Genomic DNA, 25,790 nt, shown 5'->3' on the forward strand with positions numbered 1-25,790 from the left:
TGTACGGTCATTTGGGTGGTCGCTGACCGCTTTTCCAAGATGGCTCACTTTATTCCCCTGCCAGGCCTTCCGTCTGCACCCGAGCTGGCTAAAGACTTTATCCGCCACATCTTCCGTCTTCATGGCCTGCCCCTCCACATCGTGTCGGATCGTGGGGTACAGTTCACCTCACGTTTCTGGAGAACCACTTGTAAACTACTAGACGTCACCCTGGACTTCTCTTCCGCTTACCACCCACAGTCCAATGGTCAAGTGGAGCGGATCAATCAGAACCTGACCAGTTACCTCCGGCACTTCGTTAATGCCCACCATTCTGACTGGGTGGATCTCCTACCATGGGCCGAGTTCTCTTATAATAATCACGAGAGCGAATCCTCCTCCAAATCCCCGTTTTTTGTAGTCTTTGGTCAGCATCCTCGGATTCCTTTTCCTGTCTCCACCTCTGTGGACAACCCGGCTGCGGAATCTCTCGTTAGCAAATTTTCCTCCATATGGGAGAGTACCCGGTCCGCACTCCTTCTGTCATCCGAGCGTATGAAAAGACACGCTGACAAAAAACGCCTGGATCCTCCACAATTTCGTCCAGGAGATAAAGTCTGGCTCTCATCTAAATATGTTCGACTCAAGATACCTTCTTACAAGTTAGGGCCTCGGTTCATCGGTCCTCTGGAGGTCATCAGTCAGATCAACCCGGTGGCCTATAAATTGAAACTCCCGGCCAACTTACGGATCCCTAACTCCTTCCATGTATCTCTCCTCAAACCCGTGGTGCTTAACTCTTTTTCCAAGTCTACAGGTACGCCTCCTGCTCCGGTTTCTGCTGAGGACGAGTTTGAGGTAGAGAACATTCTTGCCACCAAAAGGGTAAGAGGAAAGACCTTTTTTCTGGTAGATTGGAAGGGGTTTGGTCCTGAGGAGAGAACGTGGGAGCCCCGGGAGAACATCCATGCCCCTCTCATCCTAGCTAAATTTCTATCTGGCCTAAAAAAGGGGGGGCCTAAAGGGGGGGGTACTGTAGTGCCGGCGTCCCTGCCCTCTGCTAGGCAGGGACGCTGTTCCCCTCACCGCTCTGCTCCGTGCCCGGCGTCCCTCTCCCGCTCTGCTGGCAGCGCGCGCTCCTTCCCGGCCACTGTGCTTAGGGCGCGCGCGCGCGCCCTCCCTCCCTCTTAAAGGGGCCGCGCGCGCCGTCCTAAGGAGTCCCCGGCCAATGGCCGGAGGACTTTACCATATATAAGGCACCTCCTCCAAAATGGAGGTGCCCGAGCAATGTTGTTGCACCGTTCTACTCTGCTTCAGCCCTCAGGTCCCGTTGCCAGTTACCTGCCAGATTCCTGCCAGCTTGCTGTCCTAATCCTGCCTGATTTCCTGTTGCCTGCCTGAGGTCCGACGGTCTGCCTTACAACTCCGGTCAGTCTGTCTAAGGACCAACTTGCCCGCTCACCTGGGAGCGCACATCAGCTACCTGCCTGCTTGCCTGAGGTCCGACGGTCTGCCTTACAACTCCGGTCAGTCCGTCTATGGACCAGCTTGCCCGCTCACCTGGGAGCGCTTCTCCGCTACCTGCCTGCTTGCCTGCCCGGAGGCTCCGCTGTCACGTGCTGTGACCACCAGCTATTCCAGACTCTTGCCCGCTCACCTGGGAGCGCTTCTCCGCTACCTGCCTGCTTGCCTGCCCGGAGGCTCCGCTGTCACGTGCTGTGACCACCAGCTATTCCAGACTCTTGCCCGCTCACCTGGGAGCGCTTCTCCGCTACCTGCCTGCTTGCCTGCCCGGAGGCTCCGCTGTCACGTGCTGTGACCACCAGCTATTCCAGACTCTTGCCCGCTCACCTGGGAGCGCTTCTCCGCTACCTGCCTGCTTGCCTGCCCGGGGGTTCCGCTGTCACGTGCTGGGACCACCAGCTATTCCAGAGACTCTTGCCCGCTCACCTGGGAGCGCTTCTCCGCTACCTGCCTGCTTGCCTACCTGGAGGCTCCGCCGTCACGTGCTGTGACCACCTGCTATTCCAGAGACTCTCGCTTGCTCACCTGGGAGCACACATCCTCCATCTGCCTTGCTAGCCTACCTGGAGGTTCAGCCATCACAGGTCGTACCTACCCTTTACCTAGAGACTGCCCCGGTCACTTGCCGTGACCTCCAGCCCGTTCTTCCAGAGACTGCCCTGATCACTTGCCGTGACCTCCTGCCCGTACACCCAGAGACTGTCCCGGTCACCTGCTGTGACTGCCTGCCTGGTCGCCACCCGCTCCCTTACAAGGACCGCTCCCTTGTATAGTAGCCCAGAGGTTCCGCCTCCCAGACCCGTTACAGAATGAGTTAATGCAGCAAGTCAATATTTGCAGTGTTGCCCCTTCTTCAAGACCTCTGTAATTCTCCCTGGCATGCTCTCAATCAACTTTTGGACCAAATCCTGACTGATAGCAGTCCATTCTTGCATAATCAATGCTTGCATTTTGCCAGAATTTGTTGGTTTTTGTTTGTCCACCCGTCTCTTGATGATTGACCACAAGTTCTCAATGGGATTAAGATCTGGGGAGTTTCCAGGCCATGGACCCAAAATCTCTATGTTTTGTTCCATGAGTCATTTAGTTATCACCTTTGCTTTATGGCAAGGTGCTCCATCATGCTGGAAAAGGCATTGTTGGGCACCAAACTGCTCTTGGACGGTTGGGAGAAGTTGCTCTTGGAGGACATTCTGGTACCATTCTTTATTCATGGCTGTGTTTTTAGGCAAGACTGTGAGTGAGCCGATTCCCTTGGCTGAGAAGCAACCCCACACATGAATGGTTTCAGGATGCTTTACAGTTGGCATGAGACAAGACTGGTGGTAGCGCTCACCTCTTCTTCTCCGAATAAGCTGTTTTCCAGATGTCCCAAACAATCGAAAAGGGGATTCATCAGAGAAAATGACTTTGCCCCAGTCCTCAGCAGTCCACTCCCTGTACCTTTTGCAGAATATCAGTCGGTCCCGGATGTTTTTTCTGGAGAGAAGTGGCTTCTTTGCTGCCCTCCTTGAAACCAGCCCTTGCTCAAAGAGTCTCCGCCTCACAGTGCGTGCAGAAGCACTCACACCAGCCTGCTGCCATTCCTGAGCAAGCTCGGCACTGCTGGTAGTCCGATCCCGCAGCTGAAACAGTTTTAAGATACGGTCCTGGCGCTTGCTGGCCTTTCTTGGGCACCCTGGAGCCTTTTTGACAACAATGGAAGCTCTCTCGAAGTTCTTGATGATGCGATAGATTGTTGACTGAGGTGCAATCTTTGTAGCTGCGATACTCTTCCCTGTTAGGCCATTTTTGTGCAGTGCAATGATGGCTGCACGTGTTTCTTTAGAGATAACCATGGTTAACTGAAGAGAAACAATGATACCAAGAACCAGCCTCCTTTTAAAGTGTCCAGTGATGTCATTCTTACTTAATCATGACTGATTGATCGCCAGCCCTGTCCTCATCAACACCCACACCTGTGTTAATTGATCAATCACTAAAACGATGTTAACTGCTCCTTTTAAAGGCAGGACTGCAATGATGTTGAAATGTGTTTTGGGGGTTAAAGTTCATTTTCTGGGCAAATATTGACTTTGCAAGTACAGTAATTGCTGTTAAGCTGATCACTCTTTGACATTCAGGAGAATATGCAAATTGCCATTACAAAAAATGAAGCAGTAAACTTTGGAAAAATTACTATTTGTCTCATTCTCAATACTTTTGGCCATGACTGTATAATCTATTGCACCTTATGTGACAAAATGTATGTTGGATGTACAATCAGATAACTGAAAAAAATTATTTCTGAACATGTCTCTGATATAATCAATGCTTCTATGAATAATCACAATATGTCTCATGCTTCCAGGCACTTTATACAATATCATAATAGAAATGTATCCTTATTCCAAGTCATGGGTATTGAGAAGGTTACTCCGAATCCTAGAGGAGGAGACTTAAGGAAACGTCTGCTAAACCGCGAGGCATATTGGATAATGAATCTTGACACCTGTAATCCTACTGGCCTCAATCTGCGGCGTGAACTGATGTATCATTACTGATATTTAAATTGCTTTTGGTATGGGCTCACGTACATGTGTTTTTTTGTTTTTTTTTCATGTAATTGTTTTTATAATGCACAGCAGAAATCCTTTTGTATGTTCTTTATTAGAGTACATTTTGCTTCAATCAGGTGTTCTTCAGCGCTCCGATTGGCAGCTAATCATGTGACTTTTATCTCTCATTGGATTGGTGTATTTTTTGTATTTAATCAAGTCTGTTCATTAGTCATATAGCTTTGACAAAGGACGCACACTGCGTTCGAAACGTGTCGCTATGGCAAAATATTTTTATATGGAATTGCCATTACTTAAATAAAACTCTTTTTATCCACGATGGAAGCTGGAATATTTTTGTAATCCTTGTTTGCAAGCGGTCCCTTGAGAGTCCGTGCTCCAGAAACACCGAGTAATGGAAAAAGTAAGTGAAATCTTTGCTATATATATATATATATATATATATATATATATATATATATATATATATATATATATATATATATATATATATATATATATATATATATATATATATATATTTCTCTTCGGTATCTGTGCATCATGAATCGTGGTATGTGTTAAGGGGCCCACTGAGACTCTTTCACCCGGGGCCCACAAAAACCTGGAGCCGGCCCTGGGAGAAAGAAATGGTAAATGGGCGTGGATTGGGGTGTGGCCAAAATCCTGACTGTCCTCTTACAGTATATCGGGAGACATAAGGATCATGTGCTTGGTATCCTTTTGGTTAGAGATAAAATAAGCCGCTGCCAGATAATTCTGCCAGCATCTCCCTCATAGGGTAATACAAGAGCACTTGGTCAATTCGAGCCTTCCTCTCTACGTGAGACTTAAAAGGGATTGTCCAGTACTTTTATATTGTTGGTATATCCTTAGAATAGGTGATCAATGTCAGATTGGCAGCGGTGCCAGGTGTTGCACCCCCACCTATCAGCTAATTCCGGATGTGATCAGTTTCGGGGTAGAACAGCGCAGCTTTTTTCACATAGGGGCGAACTTGCAGTACCCGGCCTCGGCCACTATAGTTAATGGCGCTGTGCTGTTCTGCTCCACAACTGATCACATCCGGCCGCCACTGGGAACAGCTGATCGGCAGGATATCTTACCCCCATGGATCAGATATTGATGACCTATCCTAAGGATAGTCATCAATATAAAAGTACTGGACCACCCCTTTAAGAAAGATGGCTGTCAGACAAAAGATCGATTGGCTGACAGCTATCAACCAATGTATGGTCAGCTTTACAACTAAACATTATTGTTTCATATTGAGAGACCCTTTTTTAAAAAGAAGTCAGGTAATCACGGTGGATCCAGCTTCTCTAACTCCATGTTTGGCCGATCTTGAGGCATTCACCAAACTACCGTACACACTGTCTATGTAATGTAAGGACTGGCTGGGGGCGCACTCCGTTCTGGCTCAGAGAGAGATTCTGGATGGGAGAGACCCCTCTATATGCTGTAAGAGACCACAGGGGCAGGTATAGTTTTTAGGACACAACCCCTTTAATATGGAATTGTTACATAGGTTGAAAAAAGACCTAGGTCCATCAAGTTCCACCTTCCTCCACCAATTATACGTTTTTGTCACTAAATTATCTATAACTCACAATGTTATGTGTACTCCGGAAATCATCCAGCCCTTGTATAAAGCTGTTATAGTGTCAGCCATCACTACCTCTTGTGGTCGGTATTCCACAGTCTGACTGCTCTGACTGTAAAGAACCCTTTCCTGTTTAGGTGCCGGAATCGCCTTTCTTCCACCTGTAATGAGTGCCCCCTGGTCTTTACTATAGTCTTTGGAAGGAATAAGTCATGTGCTAGTGTCTTGTATTGACCACACATATATTTATACATGTAAATGAGATCTCCTCTGAGACGTCTTTTTTCTAACCTAAACAAGCCCAACTTTTCCAACCTCTCATCATATGAGAGGTCCTCCATCCCTTGTAATAACCTAGTTGCCCGCCTTTGAACTGACTAACTTCTGAATATCTTTTTTAAAATGTGGAGCCCAAAACTGGATCCCATATTCTAGATGTTGCCTCACTAGTGATTTATAAAGGGGTAACAGTACGTTGGGATCGTGGGATTTTCTCTCTCTTTTTATACATCCTAAAATTTTGATTGCTTTGCGGCTGCTGATTGACATTGAGTACCACTGCTCAGCTTACTTGTAACCAGAATACCCAAGTCCTTCTCCTGTTCTGTAGTCCTGAGTATACTCCCATTTAATGTATATGGAGCAACAGGATTACTCCATCCTAGGTGCATTACTGTACAGTAATGCGCATGCGCTGGCTGCAGTACTTTGCTGTGTCCTCAGCAGGGCAGAGAAGTACGCCTGCGCAGGAGTGCGAAGGGGAACACTGTGTGGATGACGTAGGATGCGTCATCCACATGAAGAACAGAAGGAGGACGGCACTGCCAGAAGAGAGGAGGCACCGGACCAAGACCAGTGACACCCATCGGACTGGACCGCGCCATAGGCAGATAGAATAAAATGTCTTTTTTTGACATGCAGTGCGAATTGGAGTCATATATGAAGCATTATAGAATACTGTCACATGGGGCTGAAAAGAGGTGGCCGTAGGTTATATGGGAAAAACTGCTGACAGGTTCCCTTTAAAACAAACTGCCCTATTTAGGAAGTTGTAGAGCCCCATAAAATATAATGATGCCTACAGAGTGCCATCTTTATGCACCCCCTCCCCAAGCTCACTTAATACGAGCAGCTGAATATCTACTTCCCTGCACACAGGGCGGGCGGGCACAGGCGGCACAATGCAGTGACAGCGTACGGCTGCCTGTGACTTACAGAACATAGAGCTCCATGCTCCATCATTGGAAATCTGGGACATTTGCCAAGAAGGTGGAGGCATGTACACTGCCCAGATCTTTGACGCTAGCAACACTACTTCTTAGGCCACAGACCCACTATCAGTATTTGGTCAGTATTTTTTCTCAGGAGTGGGAGCCGAAACCAGGTGAGGAACAATCAGAGAAAAGGTATAATAGAAACAAGTCACCAATTCTGCATTTATCACCCACTCCTGAGAAAAAATACTGACCAAATACTGATAGTGGGGCCGTGGACTTAGGGGCACAAAACTCCATAAGAAAAAAAAAAAGTAGTACTTTTAATTTTTTTCTTAAATACTGGTACACCCCCCCAAGGCCAGGGCAATTGCGCCTGTGGTCCTTTCACACTATGCCACTACCAGACAGACATTAGTCACTGGTTGCAACAAAGACATTTTGGTAACCACAGCAGTCAGTGATTACTTGCAGCGGTCACATGCCAGTTCTGATGGAACAATACAAAGACTGGTGGAAAGTGTTGGGATAGATGGACAACCCCTTTAAACAGTTCCTTTTGAAAAAAAAAATGTTAAAGTCGTATGGAAATTGACATCTTGATGTGGAAAAAGGCACAAGGAACTGTCCCGAAGGACGTCCTGGAGGAACTACCTCTAATTCAAGTGGATCCTATAAATTGTATAGATCATTGGCTTAAATGGGGAGCCGGGAGTGAAGAACTGATCTTGTACTGATGAGAGATGTTCTGACGACTTCACCATACCATCACTGTACATACCTTATGGAAGAAAAGCCTCATAAACAGAAGTTATATTGACCTATATAGAATTTCTGGCTTCGGTTTTGGGCCTTTATTGTGTTTGTACACGTAATAAAATATAATTACCGTACGGTATGCTCTTTATAATGCTATAAAACATACATCGTTGTTCTCCCCTATACAACTCCTCTTCTGAAGATCGTCAATAAACAGCTAGAGAAGGGTTTACTGTCAGAATCCAACATCTTTAATGTGTGAAGTCGGCATTTGCAGAGAAGTGGAAGCCATATTAACCAGGACGACTCCGACGGTCAAAGGTTTATAGCTGGATTAATACTATAGCACAGTTGGTCTGAAATGGTACAAATAGTTTCAGCAAAGGAGAGAGTGGTGTTGAAATTTAAGAAACCCAATCTTTTTTTCTCTCATCATCTGTTCGGGAAAAGATGGGAAGCAACCATACAAATTAGTCTTTTGGCTGCTTGATCCAACATTAATGTACAGTACAGACCAAAAGTTTGGACACACCTTCTCATTTAAAGATTTTTCTGCATTTTCATAACTATAAAAATTGTACATTTCCACTGAAGGCATCAAAACTATTAATAAACACATGAGGAATTATATACTTAACAAAAAAGTGTGAAACAACTTAAAATATGTCTTATATTCTACGTTCTTCAAAGTAGCCACCTTTTGCTTTGATGACTGCTTTGCACACTCTTGGCATTCTCTTGACTAGCTTCAAGAGGTAGTCACCGGAAATGGTTTTCACTTCACAGGTGTGCCCTGTCAGGTTTAATAAGTGGGATTTCTTGCCTTATAAATGGGGCTGGGACCATCAGTTGTGTTGTGCAGAAGTCTGGTGGATACACAGCTGATAGTCCTACTGAATTGACTGTTAGCTGCTTTTTTCTTGCCATAATACAAATTCTAAGTAAAGAAAAACAAGTGGCCATCATTACTTTAAGAAATGAAGGTCAGTCAGTCCGTAAAATTGGGAAAACTTTGAAAGTGTCCCCAAGTGCAGTTGCAAAAAACATCAAGCGCTACAAAGAAACTGGCTCACATGAGGACCGCCCCAGGAAAGGAAGACCAAGAGTCACCTCTGCTTCTGAGGATAAGTTTATCCGAATCACCAGCCTCAGAAATCGCAGGTTAACAGCAGCTCAGATTAGAGACCAGGTCAATGCCACACAGTTCTAGCAGCAGACACATCTCTACAACAACTGTTAAGAGGAGACTTTGTGCAGCAGGTAAAATAGCTGCTAGGAAACCACTGCTAAGGACAGGTAACAAGCAGAAGAGACTTGTTTGGGCTAAAGAACACAAGGAATGGACATTAGACCAGTGGAAATCTGTGCTTTGGTCTGATGAGTCCAAATTTGAGATCTTTGGTTTCAACCACCATGTCTTTGTGCGACGCAGAAAAGGTGAACGGATGGACTCTACATGCCTGGTTCCCACCGTGAAGCATGGAGGAGGAGGTGTGATGGTGTGGGGGTGCTTTGCTGGTGACACTGTTGGGGATTTATTCAAAATTGAAGGCATAATGAACCAGCGTGGCTACCACAGCATCTTGCAGTGGCATGCTATTCCATCCGGTTTGCATTTAGTTGGACCATCATTTATTTTTCAACAGGACAATGACCCCAAACACACCTCCAGGCTGTGTAAGGGCTATTTGACCAAGATGGAAAGTGATGGGGTGCTACGCCAGATGACCTGGCCTCTGCAGTCACCAGACCTGAACCCAATCGAGATGGTTTAGGGTGAGCTGGACCGCAGAGTGAAGGCAAAAGGGTCAACAAGTGCTAAGCATCTCTGAGAACTCCTTCAAGATTGTTGGAAGACCATTTCCGGTGACTACCTCTTGAAGCTCATCAAGAGAATGCCAGGAGTGTGCAAAGCAGTCATCAAAGCAAAAGGAGGCTACTTTGAAGAACCTAGAATATAAGACATATTTTCAGCTGTTGCACACAACACACAAGTATATAATTCCACATGTGTTAATTCATAGTTTTGATGCCTTCAGTGTGAATGTACAATTTTCATAGTCATGAAAATACAGAAAAATCTTAAAATGAGAAGGTGTGTCCAAACTTTTGGTCTGTACTGTATATGGGGATCTTAACACTGCGATAATGTAGAACTCTGGTATTTTTTAAGTGCAGCATATTGCATTATTTTTCATATGCCTTTTTTATGTCTGTTTTAGCTGATGTATAATTTTGGAGTTGGCTACTTGTTTCTCTCTGTCTTGACAGACGCCTTCCCACAATGCCTTTTACTATACAGACAGGGAGGAGTCTTATCACATAGCACTTCTCCTGTTCTCAGTCTGGTCTGTGAGCAGTAGTGATAAATCAATGCCTTTCTCTGATTCACACTGCAGAATCTCAGTATATCCTATGTGATGCAGCCTGTCTCCTTGCCTTCTGCTTGTGATAGGTTTCTCCCTTTCAGCTCTTACTAGCAGCTGGCAGGTGCAGAGTCAGTCTAACCCACAGGGCAGCAGGTGAATTTCCCAGTGGATCCCTGCACATGAGTGAACACCCAACATCCCTATACAAGCAATGCTTAGCACAGTGCACTTGTTGCACTATATACAGAGGCGGCATGCAACATCTCATCATTTAGGAAAGAATTTACCTACAGCCATAGTGCCAATCTGAAGGTAAATGCAGCTTTAAATATATGCAACAGTCTAACTTGAAATTCGGGGGCAGAGAGAAAATGAAGTTATATTCTCCCTTGGCTATTGCTTCAAGTCATCAGGGCGGTGCCAGGGGCTGTGAGCAGTCAGCACTCAGTGCCCCCGATCCTGCGCAGAACAGGATGTCAGTCATGGAGCAGGCTCTGACAGTAAGGAAGGCTTGTCTTACTGTACTGAATGCTTCCGTCAAGGATACACATCTGGATCCCATTTTTTCAGGGATCCAGACAGAAGCCTTGGCTAGAAGCCATGAATGCACTGAAGCTAGCATTGGAACAGTTTTTAAGCATGAGGCCAAGTATGTTATTTGAAGAGGTAACTGCTGACTCCTTATGTTTTCACATCTAGACACCTTCCATGACCTTGATACAAGACTTATTAATGTTTTCATAAACAATTAGTTCTCTGCAGGGTTAGACAAATGCAAAACAAGGTTGAGAGGAACTTCAGGACATTATGTGGATGTTACAAATGACAGAAAATGATAAATCTGGTAGCTTTGCATTATATATTCATTACTTTTTTTCTCTTCTTTCCAAACTGTCACACAACCCCTATAATTATATGTAAGAGCAGAAAAAGGAGTTAACTTTAAACCATTATGCACAGAGTACAAATTATGCCTCATTCAGACATCCATGTTTCACCTATTTTTCTCAAAACTAGAACAAGTGCCCATTATAGTCTATGGAGCCTTTCATGTGTCCAAATTTTTGATAGACCAATTGTCCTTGAAAAAAAAACACTTTTTATTTCTCATCAGTGAAAAAAAATGATGAAAATCGGTACATTATTCTTGCACGTACAAAAAAAAACCCCGTCTGATTAAAGGCCTATGTGAATGAGTATATGAAAAAAATAAAATAAATTTAGCACTCAGATGCCATCCTTGTGTCATCTGATTACTGTCCTTCAATTTTTTTTACAGTTTAATGGTTAGGAGAAGCTTGGAAACGTATTTTTCATGTGAGAAAAACGGAAGACACTGATGGTAAAAACGGACACACGGATCAAAAATGGATGAAAAACACACACTGAGCAAAATCCGTCTGCTTTTTCTCATATGCAAAAACGAAAAAAAGAAAACAATGGATATATGAATGAGGCCTTAGAATAGGATAAGAGGAATAGTGAATTAATAACAGTTTATTGACAATTTCCATATAGAAAGTTGTATTATTGCCATACTCTATTGAGTAAAAACTGAAAATTATGTATAAAAACGCAGAAACAAAAGATAAAGATATATTATAGAGTGAAGGTTATGGAGCTTCACGTCAATTCATCCTCTTTCTCCCATTTCATGTACACTTTTATATGCTAAACAGGCTGCTTTACTAAAATCAAAGTCTTGGAATCCTGTAAACCTCAGGCGTAATAGTGCTGACAACCGACAAGCTCAAAAGACCCTTTAAAAATGCAAAACCTTTAGGCGATCCTTCTAAAACACCAAGCTTTTCTTGCAAATAATTCACGACAACTACCCTTACTTTGTAAATGCATTAATGGTAAATATGTTACATTTCTCTTTCCATCAATGCATAAGCAGCAACATTTGCGATTCAGGAGTCTGGAGACGCAAAGTGCAACACAAAATTATTAGACTACGAGAGAGGAACTTTAAGGGAACATGTCACATGATTCATGCTGCCCAAATCACTGGAGCATGAATCGGAGCCTGACTGCAGCCTGACTGCAGCCTGACTGCAGCCTGACTGCAGCCTGGTATTTTGTTTTCTCTGAAACACTCTGGCGTTTGCGAAAAACTATATTTTTTTTAAAAGTTGGCCAGTAGAGGCGAAGTGAGAATGCTGTAGCTTGTCCCTGCCTCCAGGTGATGTACAATATCTCCCTATGTAAACATACGGGGAGACTTATCAATCACCTGGAGGTGGGAAGAAGCTGCAGACTCAGAATCTTGTCCCTCCCAAACAGTACAGACGGCACAATGCGATCAGGCAGTAACGTTCTCCTGGAGTCACCAAATCCAGACTCGTCCATCAGACACCAGATAGAGAAGTGTGATCCATTACTAAACAGAACATGTTATACATCACTCCAGCCGACACTCAGCATTGTGCTTGGTGATGTAAGGCTGCATACAGCTGCTCTCCTATGCAAAGAAGCTCCCGGCAGGGATGCAGTGTTTGTGCTGATGTTATTACCAGAGGAGGTCTGGACTCTGCAGTTATGGAGTCAGCAGAGTGTTGGCGACTTTCCTGCCCTCTGCTCCCCGCTCTGTAACGTTACGGGGTCTCCACTTCGTGGCTGAGTTGCTGCGGTTCCTTCCACGTCTCAATAATATCACTCACAGGTGATGGGGGAAGATTTCGGAGGGAAGAAATGTCATGAACGGACCCGTTACAGGGCCGCGTTGGTATCAGCAAGGTCTTTAGAAGGAGCCATTCTTTCACAAACATTAGTAAAGGCAGACGGAAGGCGAGGGGCTGAATGTTATACACCTGTGTCAAGGTTCTGTCACATGACGGACCCCATTGACTATGGGAATAATGGGGGTCCATCATTTTACCAGGAAAAGTGGAGTAACATGCTGACAGAATCTGTGACCGAGCCTGCAGCGCAGATGAGGTCAAAATCCTGTCTAATAATAATAGATACAAAAACGTAAATATTGACAATTCTCTGTTTCTGGGAATAGATCTGCTAGTTCTAATCTGATGCATCCTTCCTTGCATTTCAGGAGCTTTCTGATGTGACATTGAGCTGGTAAACTGATCAAACTTAATATATATATGTTAGAGACATAATCCAGCGGTCAGATCTATTGTGTCAGGAGCTTGTCCTCACATCACCCCTGACTGATGACTGAGCCAATTTCATTTTTCACATGTATTCATTTATAACAATCCATTGATACAATGTTTATACGTAAATCACAGGTTACAAAGTTACTCAATGTCACTTTCCCCTCCTCCCTGCACAGAATAACTTTGAGCCACATGGTCTCACACCAGTGGTCTGTTGGGGGGATCACTGACCTGACATGCTGAGATTAGGAAATGTTGCAACCTTGTCTGGTTGATAAGGCAGTTTTGAAGCAGAGGACTTCCTTGTTTGCCTGTCTGTCTGTCTGTCCCTCCTCCAGCACTTCCATGCCTGGGATGACTGTCAGTGACAGCAGCAAGAGACCAGGCGCAGCAGCAAGCTCCCAGCTTGGGTTACACCCAGAGAACACTCCCCTCCTGTTAAGGTGGAACTGGCATTTCTGCTTGTGGTTTCCCTACACAGCTCAGTGAAACAGTCAACAATACTACAATTTGGGAAAGGTTAACCCTTTAAGTGCACAAAGAAGGGAAGGAAAACATTACTTCTCCTCTGAACATGTTTAATCCTGCTCAGTCCAGATACCCATGTCAGCAGATTATTTTAGGGAATGGCTGGAAAAATAAGCCGGCATTAATTACTGTCTCGCGCCTTCAAAACTCTCACCTACTAGGTGAGAACTTGCATGGCTGCCACTATAGCTTTCCTTTGTCATCAAACATTCCCGGCCTCCGGAATGGAAAATGTACCTAGTTATTTTATAATGTAAGAACAAGGTGGAATGTACCTTTATACAACTGTCATTCAGGGGCCTGGTAAAGTGGTGTACAAAATCCTACAGCAATGGTAATTGCACCCACTGACCAGCAAGGAAGGAAATTAAATGAAAAATTGGTATCTATCTATCTATCTCAAAGGGGCAGACTCATAATGAAAGTGCATAGAGTTATCTATTAGCTATAGAAAGGGGATAACAGACCCCTAGAGATCCTAGTAACATTTTTTGGATCCTGTGAACCCCATCTGAACACAGCAGAGGTGCACATGCTCGACCCCCATTGTCTATTGGACTGATGGAAATAGGCAAGTGCTGTACTCCGCTTTCTCCAATATTCCCATACAGCGATTCATGGTAGGCAGATTCTCAGGGAGATCTATGTCCGGCCCATAGATATTAACAGCTCATTTACATATTAAGAAAAATGTGGATTTCTCTGGAATAAGACCTCGGATATCAAGGTATCACTTTATTCAGCTTCCTATGACCTACATGCCCATATAGACGTCTTAGGCTGTGTGCCCACGTAGCATTTTTCAAGCGTATATGCTGCGGAATTTCCGCAGCGTAAACGCTTGAAAAACGCATGTATATCCGCACCCCATGGTCCCCAATGGGATTCCGCAAGTTCTATGCACATGCTGCGGATTTTTCCGCAGCGTTTATGCCGCGTTAAAAAATCCGCAGCATGTCATTTAATTTTGCGTTTCCGCAAGCGGAATTGCCTTTGTCCAATGCATAAAAAACGCAAGGCAATTCCGCATGTGGAAAACGCGTGATAAACGCGCGAAAAATGCGCGATAAACGCGTGCGGAATTCCGCATGCGTTTTTCCGGGAGAGGACTTGCATTTATGCAGCAGAAATTTTCTGCTTCATAAATGCAACGTGGGCACATAGCCTTAGGAAGTTTGATCTCACTGACAGATTCACTTTAAGGATAAATCATTAATATGAGATTAGTGGGGGTCCGACACCCGGCACCCCTAACCAATCAGGGGAGACATTGCTCCTGCAGCAGCTGGAACTGAGCAATATATGTAGAGGAAGCTTAGTGGTCGCTGCTGAATACAGCAGTTTATCTTCCATTCAACCTCTTCCTGAAAAGTCAGGAAATATGAGTCTAAAGAAAGTCCACCACAAGGAAAAAAAAAGCCCCAGGGGCCAGTGTAAAAATTGCAAGAATACTAAATGGGGATTTTAATAAACATTGTGATGTTGAAAAAATAAAACATTGCTAAAGATTAGTAAAAAAAAAAAGGAAACAGAAAAACCTTATTTAAACACTAGGTCTTTTTCTGACGTCACGTTCCCTTTAAAGTCACGTTCACACGCTCAGTATTTGATCAGTATTTGTAAGCCAAAACCAGGAGTGAAACAATCAGAGGAAAGTTATAATAAAAACACGTCACCACTTCTGTATTTATCACCCAATCCTGGTTTTGGCTTACAAATACTGATGCAAAATACTGACCAAATACTGAACGTGTGAACGTGGACTAAGGGGATATTGGTGGAAAAACATCAATTCAATAGTAAGTCAGTGAAAAATACAGATGTCAACATAATAATAAAAATAGAATATTGTATGAAGCACTGAGGGCCATGGATTAACTCAATTAACCCCATACATGTACGGCACATAGCGTGTCTCTGAGCCCGCAACTTTCAAGGGACATGACAGCTGATCTGATCAGCTGTCATGTGCCCCTAACAGCCAATCTCTGACAGCGACATTTAACATGGCCGTGGCGTAAGGACATCACTAGTCCCGCCCATAGGCGTGTGTGTCACATGGCCGTGGGTCGCCAACCGGGGTCTGCAGGAGACCCCTGCGGTTGTCATTACCAGGATGCTACGAGCGCAGCCCAGCGGCATTGAGCATTTCTGCTACACACAGGAGATCTGATGTTGCAGCTTCTAGTCTCCCATGGAGATTATTCAAGCAGGTAAAAAGTAACAAAAATAAAAAAAAGTTTTTAAAAATATAAAAAAAATTAAAAAAATATAAAAGTTCAAATCACCCCCCTTTCGTCCCATTCAAAATCAAACAATAAAAAAAATCACATATACACATATTTGATATCACCGAGTTCAGAATCACCCAATCTATCAATATACAAAAATAATTAATCCAATCAGTAAACGGCGTAATGAGAAAAAAAATCAAAACGCCAGAATTACGTTTTTTTGGTCTCCGCAACATTACAATAAAATACAATAACGGCGATCAAAACATTAATAAAAATGTCAGCACGGTGCGCAAAAAAATAAGCCCTCACCAGGCCCCAGATCATGAAAAATGGAGACGCTACGGGACTCAGAAAATGGTGACTTTTTTTTAAAACAAATATTGGAATTTTTTTTTCACAGCTTAAATAAAAAAGAACCTATACATGTTTGATATCTACAAACTCGTAATGACCTGGAGAATAAGAATGGCAGGTCAGTTTTAGCATTCAGTGAACGTGGTAAAAAAATACCCAAAAAACAACTGTGGAATCACACTTTTTTGCAGTTTCACCACACTTGGAATTTTTTTCCCGTTTTCCGGTACATGATATGGTAAAACCAGTGATGGTGTTTAAAAGTACAACTTGTCCCACAAAAAATAAGCCCTGACATGGCCATATAAAACGAAAAATAAAAAAGTTCTGGCTCCTGGAAGGAGGGGTGCAAAAAATAAAAGCGCAGAAACAGTAAAGGGCTGCGGCGTGAAGGGGTTAAAGAGGTTTTTACCCCTGGGCACACTTTTGGCAAAAAGTTCAGCTTGCAGAACACGAAGGATTCGTCTCTGCTATCTAGTTGGAGCCGCTGTCACGTGGCCACGAATATGTGATTTCTATATTTGCGGTCACATCCGCTCCTCTGAATGCTGTTAACCCTTTGTCTCCGCAGTCAATTTTAGTTTTCACGATTTACTTTTTAAAATATTTTTGAAAGCTTTTTTTTTAATTTGTAAACACTTTACACGTTGCCATAGCAACCAATATGGTCCCTGTTGTGTTTATAAAGTTAGCAGCTGAGAGGTGATTGGTTGCCAGGAGGAGCAGCAGGTTGGCTGCTGTTCAGGCGGTGCCAGCGGGCTGTCCCCTGGCATCACAGGCTGCCATACTCCTCACTGGGACACACTGCAAGAGGTTCATTATTATCAATCCCCCAATATCTGTGACCCCAAACTGTAACACATCCGGTACTGCCCCCAATATTATTACACAGACCCCCGAGCAGTGCAGCCGCCCCCGGCCTCTGCTGTCATAAGGGACTCACTGTGGGAATAGGAGCAGCTATACATCAAGTACTCACATGGTCGGTACCGGGGGATCATCGCTCGACTCCTGGTATCGGCCGACAGATCATCACCAGACTTAGGGACGGAGCCCTCCCTGCCAAAGAAAGTGAAACTGGGACGTCACAGCAAAGGTGCAATACCAGCTGGGTCCAGTAGAGGGAGATTGGGAGGGAGCGATCCTGACTCGTGGGAATCCTGCTGTGTATCTATATAGTTATACTGTGCTGTATACACTGTGCTGTATATCTATATAGTTATACTGTGCTGTATACACTGTGCTGTATATCTGTATAGTTATACTGTGCTATATACACTGTGCTGTATCTCTATATAGTTATACTGTGCTATATACACTGTGCTGTATATCTATATAGTTATACTGTGCTGTATACACTGTGCTGTATATCTATATAGTTATACTGTGCTGTATACACTGTGCTGTGTATCTATATAGTTATACTGTGCTGTATACACTGTGCTGTATATCTATATAGTTATACTGTGCTGTATACACTGTGCTGTATATCTATATAGTTATACTGTGCTGTATATCTATATAGTTATACTGTGCTATATACACTGTGCTGTATATCTATATAGTTATACTGTGCTGTATACACTGTGCTGTATATCTATATAGTTATACTGTGCTGTATACAGTGTGCTGTGTATCTATATAGTTATACTGTGCTGTATACACTGTGCTGTGTATCTATATAGTTATACTGTGCTATATACACTGTGCTGTATATCTATATAGTTATACTGTGCTGTATACACTGTGCTGTATATCTATATAGTTATACTGTGCTGTATACACTGTGCTGTATATCTATATAGTTATACTGTGCTGTATACACTGTGCTGTGTATCTATATAGTTATACTGTGCTATATACACTGTGCTGTATATCTATATAGTTATACTGTGCTGTATACACTGTGCTGTATATCTATATAGTTATACTGTGCTGTATACACTGTGCTGTATATCTATATAGTTATACTGTGCTGTATACACTGTGCTGTGTATCTATATAGTTATACTATGCTGTATACACTGTGCTGTATATCTATATAGTTATACTGTGCTGTGTATCTATATAGTTATACTGTGCTGTATACATTGCTGTATATCTATATAGTTATACTGTGCTGTGTATCTATATAGTTATACTGTGCTGTATACACTGCTGTATATCTATATAGTTATACTGTGCTGTATATCTATATAGTTATACTGTGCTCTATACACTGTGCTGTGTATCTATATAGTTATACTGTGCTGTGTATCTATATAGTTATACTGTGCTGTATACACTGCTGTATATCTATATAGTTATACTGTGCTGTATATCTATATAGTTACACTGTGCTGTATACACTGCTGTATATCTATATAGTTATACTGTGCTGTATACACTGTGCTGTATATCTATATAGTTACACTGTGCTGTATACACTGCTGTATATCTATATAGTTATACTGTGCTGTATACACTGTGCTGTATATCTATATAGTTATACTGTGCTGTATACACTGCTGTATATCTACATAGTTATACTGTGCTATATACACTGTGCTGTATATCTATATAGTTACACTGTGCTCTATACACTGTGCTGTATATCTATATAGTTATACTGTGCTGTATACACTGTGCTGTATATCTGTATAGTTATACTGTGCTCTATACACTGTGCTGTATATCTATATAGTTATACTGTGCTGTATACACTGTGCTGCATATCTATATAGTTACACTGTGCTGTATACACTGTGCTGTATATCTATATAGTTACACTGTGCTGTATACACTGTGCTGTGTATCTATATAGTTATACTGTGCTGTATACACTGTGCTGTGTATCTATATAGTTATACTGTGCTCTATACACTGTGCTGTATATCTATATAGTTATACTGGGCTGTATACACTGTGCTGTGTATCTATATAGTTATACTGTGCTGTATACATTGTGCTGTGTATCTATATAGTTATACTGTGCTGTATACACTGTGCTGTATATCTATATAGTTATACTGTGCTCTATACACTGTGCTGTATATCTATATAGTTATACTGTGCTGTATATCTATATAGTTATACTGTGCTGTATACAGTGCTGTATATCTATATAGTTATACTGTGCTGTATATCTATATAGTTACACTGTGCTGTATACACTGCTGTATATCTATATAGTTATACTGTGCGGTATACACTGTGCTGTATATCTATATAGTTATACTGTGCTGTATATCTATATAGTTACACTGTACTGTATACACTGCTGTATATCTATATAGTTATACTGTGCTGTATATCTATATAGTTACACTGTGCTGTATACACTGTGCTGTGTATCTATATAGTTATACTGTGCTGTATACACTGTGCTGTATATCTATATAGTTACACTGTGCTGTATACACTGTGCTGTATATCTATATAGTTATACTGTGCTGTATATCTATATAGTTACACTGTGCTGTATACACTGCTGTATATCTATATAGTTATACTGTGCTGTATACACTGTGCTGTGTATCTATATAGTTACACTGTGCTGTATATCTATATAGTTATACTGTGCTCTATACACTGTGCTGTATATCTATATAGTTATACTGTGCTCTATACACTGTGCTGTATATCTATATAGTTATACTGTGCTGTATACACTGCTGTATATCTATATAGTTATACTGTGCTGTATACACTGTGCTGTATATCTATATAGTTATACTGTGCTGTATATCTATATAGTTACACTGTGCTGTATACACTGCTGTATATCTATATAGTTATACTGTGCTGTATATCTATATAGTTACACTGTGCTGTATACACTGCTGTATATCTATATAGTTATACTGTGCTGTATATCTATATAGTTACACTGTGCTGTATACACTGTGCTGTATATCTATATAGTTATACTGTGCTGTATATCTATATAGTTATACTGTGCTGTATACACTGCTGTATATCTATATAGTTATACTGTGCTGTATATCTATATAGTTATACTGTGCTGTATATCTATATAGTTACACTGTACTGTATACACTGCTGTATATCTATATAGTTATACTGTGCTGTATACACTGTGCTGTGTATCTATATAGTTACACTGTGCTGTATATCTATATAGTTATACTGTGCTCTATACACTGTGCTGTATATCTATATAGTTATACTGTGCTGTATACACTGCTGTATATCTATATAGTTATACTGTGCTGTATACACTGTGCTGTATATCTATATAGTTATACTGTGCTGTATATCTATATAGTTACACTGTGCTGTATACACTGCTGTATATCTATATAGTTACACTGTGCTGTATACACTGTGCTGTGTATCTATATAGTTATACTGTGCTGTATACACTGTGCTGTATATCTATATAGTTACACTGTGCTGTATATCTATATAGTTATACTGTGCTGTATACACTGTGCTGTGTATCTATATAGTTGAACTGTGCTGTATACACTGTGCTGTATATCTATATAGTTACACTGTATTGTATACACTGTGCTGTATATCTATATAGTTATACTATGCTGTATACACTGTGCTGTATATCTGTATAGTTATACTGTGCTGTATACACTGTGCTGTATATCTATATAGTTACACTGTACTGTATACACTGTGCTGTATATCTATATAGTTATGCTGTGCTGTATACACTGTGCTGTATATCTATATAGTTACACTGTACTGTATACACTGTGCTGTATATCTATATAGTTATACTGTGCTGTATACAATGTGCTGTATACACTGTGCTGTATATCTATATAGTTACACTGTGCTGTATACACTGCTGTATATCTATATAGTTATACTGTGCTGTATACACTGTGCTGTATATCTATATAGTTACACTGTGCTGTATACACTGTGCTGTATATCTATATAGTTATACTGTGCTGTATACACTGTGCTGTATATCTATATAGTTACACTGTGCTGTATACACTGTGCTGTATATTTATATAGTTATACTGTGCTGTATACACTGTGCTGTATATCTATATAGTTATACTGTGCTGTATACACTGTGCTGTATATCTATACAGTTACACTGTGCTGTATACACTGTGTTGTATATCTATATAGTTATACTGTGCTATATACACTGTGCTGTATATCTATATAGTTATACTGTGCTGTATACACTGTGCTGTATATCTGTATAGTTATACTGTGCTGTATACACTGTGCTGTATATCTATATAGTTACACTGTGCTATATACACTGTGCTGTGTTTCTATATAGTTATACTGTGCTGTATACACTGTGCTGTATATCTATATAGTTATACTGTGCTGTATACACTGTGCTGTATATCTATATAGTTATACTGTGCTGTATACACTGTGCTGTATATCTATATAGTTATACTGTGCTGTATACACTGTGCTGTGTATCTATATAGTTATACTGTGCTCTATACACTGTGCTGTGTATCTATATAGTTATACTGTGCTGTATACACTGTGCTGTATATCTGTATAGTTATACTGTGCTGTATACACTGTGCTGTATATCTATATAGTTATACTGTGCTGTATATCTATATAGTTACACTGTGCTGTATACACTGCTGTATATCTATATAGTTACACTGTGCTGTATACACTGTGCTGTATATCTATATAGTTACACTGTGCTGTATATCTATATAGTTATACTGTGCTGTATACACTGTGCTGTGTATCTATATAGTTGAACTGTGCTGTATACACTGTGCTGTATATCTATATAGTTACACTGTATTGTATACACTGTGCTGTATATCTATATAGTTATACTGTGCTGTATACACTGTGCTGTATATCTGTATAGTTATACTGTGCTGTATACACTGTGCTGTATATCTATATAGTTACACTGTACTGTATACACTGTGCTGTATATCTATATAGTTATGCTGTGCTGTATACACCGTGCTGTATATCTATATAGTTACACTGTGCTGTATATCTATATAGTTATACTGTGCTGTATATCTATATAGTTATACTGTGCTGTATACACTGCTGTATATCTATATAGTTATACTGTGCTGTATACACTGTGCTGTATATCTATATAGTTATACTGTGCTGTATATCTATATAGTTATACTGTGCTGTATACAATGTGCTATATACACTGTGCTGTATATCTATGTAGTTACACTGTGCTGTATACACTGCTGTATATCTATATAGTTATACTGTGCTATATACACTGTGCTGTATATCTATATAGTTACACTGTGCTGTATACACTGCTGTATATCTATATAGTTATACTGTGCTGTATACACTGTGCTGTATATCTATATAGTTATACTATGCTGTATACACTGTGCTGTGTATCTATATAGTTATACCGTGCTCTATACACTGTGCTGTATATCTATATAGTTTATACTGTGCTATATACACTATGATGTGTATCTATATAGTTATACTGTGCTGTATACACTGTGCTGTATATCTATATAGTTATACTGTGCTGTATATCTATATAGTTATACTGTGCTGTATACACTGTGCTGTATATCTATATAGTTATACTGTGCTGTATACACTGTGCTGTGTATCTATATAGTTATACTGTGCTGTATACACTGTGCTGTGTATCTATATAGTTATACTGTGCTCTATACACTGTGCTGTATATCTATATAGTTATACTGTGCTATATACACTGTGCTGTATATCTATGTAGTTACACTGTGCTGTATACACTGCTGTATATCTATATAGTTATACTGTGCTATATACACTGTGCTGTATATCTATGTAGTTACACTGTGCTGTATACACTGCTGTATATCTATATAGTTATACTGTGCTGTGTATCTATATAGTTACATTGTGCTGTATACACTGCTGTATATCTATATAGTTATACTGTGCTGTATATCTATATAGTTACACTGTGCTGTATACACTGCTGTATATCTATATAGTTATACTGTGCTGTATACACTGTGCTGTATATCTATATAGTTACACTGTGCTGTATACACTGCTGTATATCTATATAGTTATACTGTGCTGTATACACTGTGCTGTATATCTATATAATTATACTGTGCTGTATACACTGCTGTATATCTATATAGTTATACTGTGCTGTATACACTGTGCTGTATATCTATATAGTTACACTGTGCTCTATACACTGTGCTGTATATCTATATAGTTATACTGTGCTCTATACACTGTGCTGTATATCTATATAGTTATACTGTGCTGTATACACTGTGCTGCATATCTATATAGTTACACTGTGCTGTATACACTGTGCTGTATATCTATATAGTTACACTGTGCTGTATACACTGTGCTGTGTATCTATATAGTTATACTGTGCTGTATACACTGTGCTGTATATCTATATAGTTACACTGTGCTGTATACACTGTGCTGTGTATCTATATAGTTATACTGTTCTGTATACACTGTGCTGTGTATCTATATAGTTATACTGTGCTCTATACACTGTGCTGTATATCTATATAGTTATACTGTGCTGTATATCTATATAGTTATACTGTGCTGTATACACTGTGCTGTATATCTATATAGTTATACTGTGCTCTATACACTGTGCTGTATATCTATATAGTTATACTGTGCTGTATACACTGCTGTATATCTATATAGTTATACTGTGCTGTATACACTGTGCTGTATATCTATATAGTTATACTGTGCTGTATACACTGTGCTGTATATCTATATAGTTATACTGTGCTGTATATCTATATAGTTACACTGTGCTGTATACACTGCTGTATATCTATATAGTTATACTGTGCTGTATACACTGTGCTGTGTATCTATATAGTTACACTGTGCTGTATATCTATATAGTTATACTGTGCTCTATACACTGTGCTGTATATCTATATAGTTATACTGTGCTCTATACACTGTGCTGTATATCTATATAGTTATACTGTGCTGTATACACTGCTGTATATCTATATAGTTATACTGTGCTGTATACACTGTGCTGTATATCTATATAGTTATACTGTGTTGTATATCTATATAGTTACACTGTGCTGTATACACTGCTGTATATCTATATAGTTATACTGTGCTGTATATCTATATAGTTACACTGTGCTGTATACACTGCTGTATATCTATATAGTTATACTGTGCTGTATACACTGTGCTGTATATCGATATAGTTATACTGTGCTGTATACACTGTGCTGTATATCTATATAGTTATACTGTGCTGTATATCTATATAGTTACACTGTGCTGTATACACTGCTGTATATCTATATAGTTATACTGTGCTGTATACACTGTGCTGTGTATCTATATAGTTACACTGTGCTGTATATCTATATAGTTATACTGTGCTCTATACACTGTGCTGTATATCTATATAGTTATACTGTGCTGTATACACTGCTGTATATCTATATAGTTATACTGTGCTGTATACACTGTGCTGTATGTCTATATAGTTATACTGTGCTGTATATCTATATAGTTACACTGTGCTGTATACACTGCTGTATATCTATATAGTTACACTGTGCTGTATACACTGTGCTGTGTATCTATATAGTTATACTGTGCTGTATACACTGTGCTGTATATCTATATAGTTACACTGTGCTGTATATCTATATAGTTATACTGTGCTGTATACACTGTGCTGTGTATCTATATAGTTGAACTGTGCTGTATACACTGTGCTGTATATCTATATAGTTACACTGTATTGTATACACTGTGCTGTATATCTATATAGTTATACTGTGCTGTATACACTGTGCTGTATATCTGTATAGTTATACTGTGCTGTATACACTGTGCTGTATATCTATATAGTTACACTGTACTGTATACACTGTGCTGTATATCTATATAGTTATGCTGTGCTGTATACACTGTGCTGTATATCTATATAGTTACACTGTACTGTATACACTGCTGTATATCTATATAGTTATACTGTGCTGTATACAATGTGCTGTATACACTGTGCTGTATATCTATATAGTTATACTGCGCTGTATACACTGTGCTGTATATCTATATAGTTACACTGTGCTGTATACACTGCTCTATATCTATATAGTTATACTGTGCTGTATACACTGTGCTGTATATCTATATAGTTACACTGTGCTGTATACACTGTGCTGTATATCTATATAGTTATACTGTGCTGTATACACTGTGCTGTATATCTATATAGTTATACTGTGCTGTATACACTGTGCTGTATATCTATATAGTTACACTGTGCTGTATACACTGTGTTGTATATCTATATAGTTACACTGTGCTATATACACTGTGCTGTATATCTATATAGTTATACTGTGCTGTATACACTGTGCTGTATATCTGTATAGTTATACTGTGCTGTATACACTGTGCTGTATATCTATATAGTTACACTGTGCTATATACACTGTGCTGTGTTTCTATATAGTTATACTGTGCTGTATACACTGTGCTGTATATCTATATAGTTATACTGTGTTGTAAACACTGTGCTGTATATCTATATAGTTATACTGTGCT

The 25,790-nt window shown here is 40.5% G+C and overlaps 1 protein-coding gene across 2 annotated transcripts in view; it reads right to left on the bottom strand.

Moving 5' to 3' along the window:
• The window catches only part of CARD19 (caspase recruitment domain family member 19), a 38,454-nt gene extending 21,094 nt beyond the window's left edge, over positions 1 to 17,360 (bottom strand). Inside the window, exon 1 of one of the 2 annotated variants that reach the window (XM_073644551.1) lies at positions 17,224 to 17,360. In XM_073644551.1, coding sequence (XP_073500652.1) covers positions 17,224 to 17,245 — 22 coding nt within the window. In that variant the 5' untranslated portion in view covers positions 17,246 to 17,360. Of the gene's footprint in view, positions 1 to 13,356; positions 13,543 to 17,223 lie in introns of those variants that run through there. The other variant, XM_073644553.1, reaches the window with a different exon arrangement.
• Between the last annotated feature and the right edge of the window lie 8,430 nt (positions 17,361 to 25,790).

Source organism: Phyllobates terribilis, unplaced genomic scaffold, assembly GCF_046119375.1.
Source record: "Phyllobates terribilis strain yellow unplaced genomic scaffold, ASM4611937v1 Scaffold_8__6_contigs__length_399053987, whole genome shotgun sequence".
Lineage (NCBI taxonomy): Eukaryota > Metazoa > Chordata > Amphibia > Anura > Dendrobatidae > Phyllobates > Phyllobates terribilis.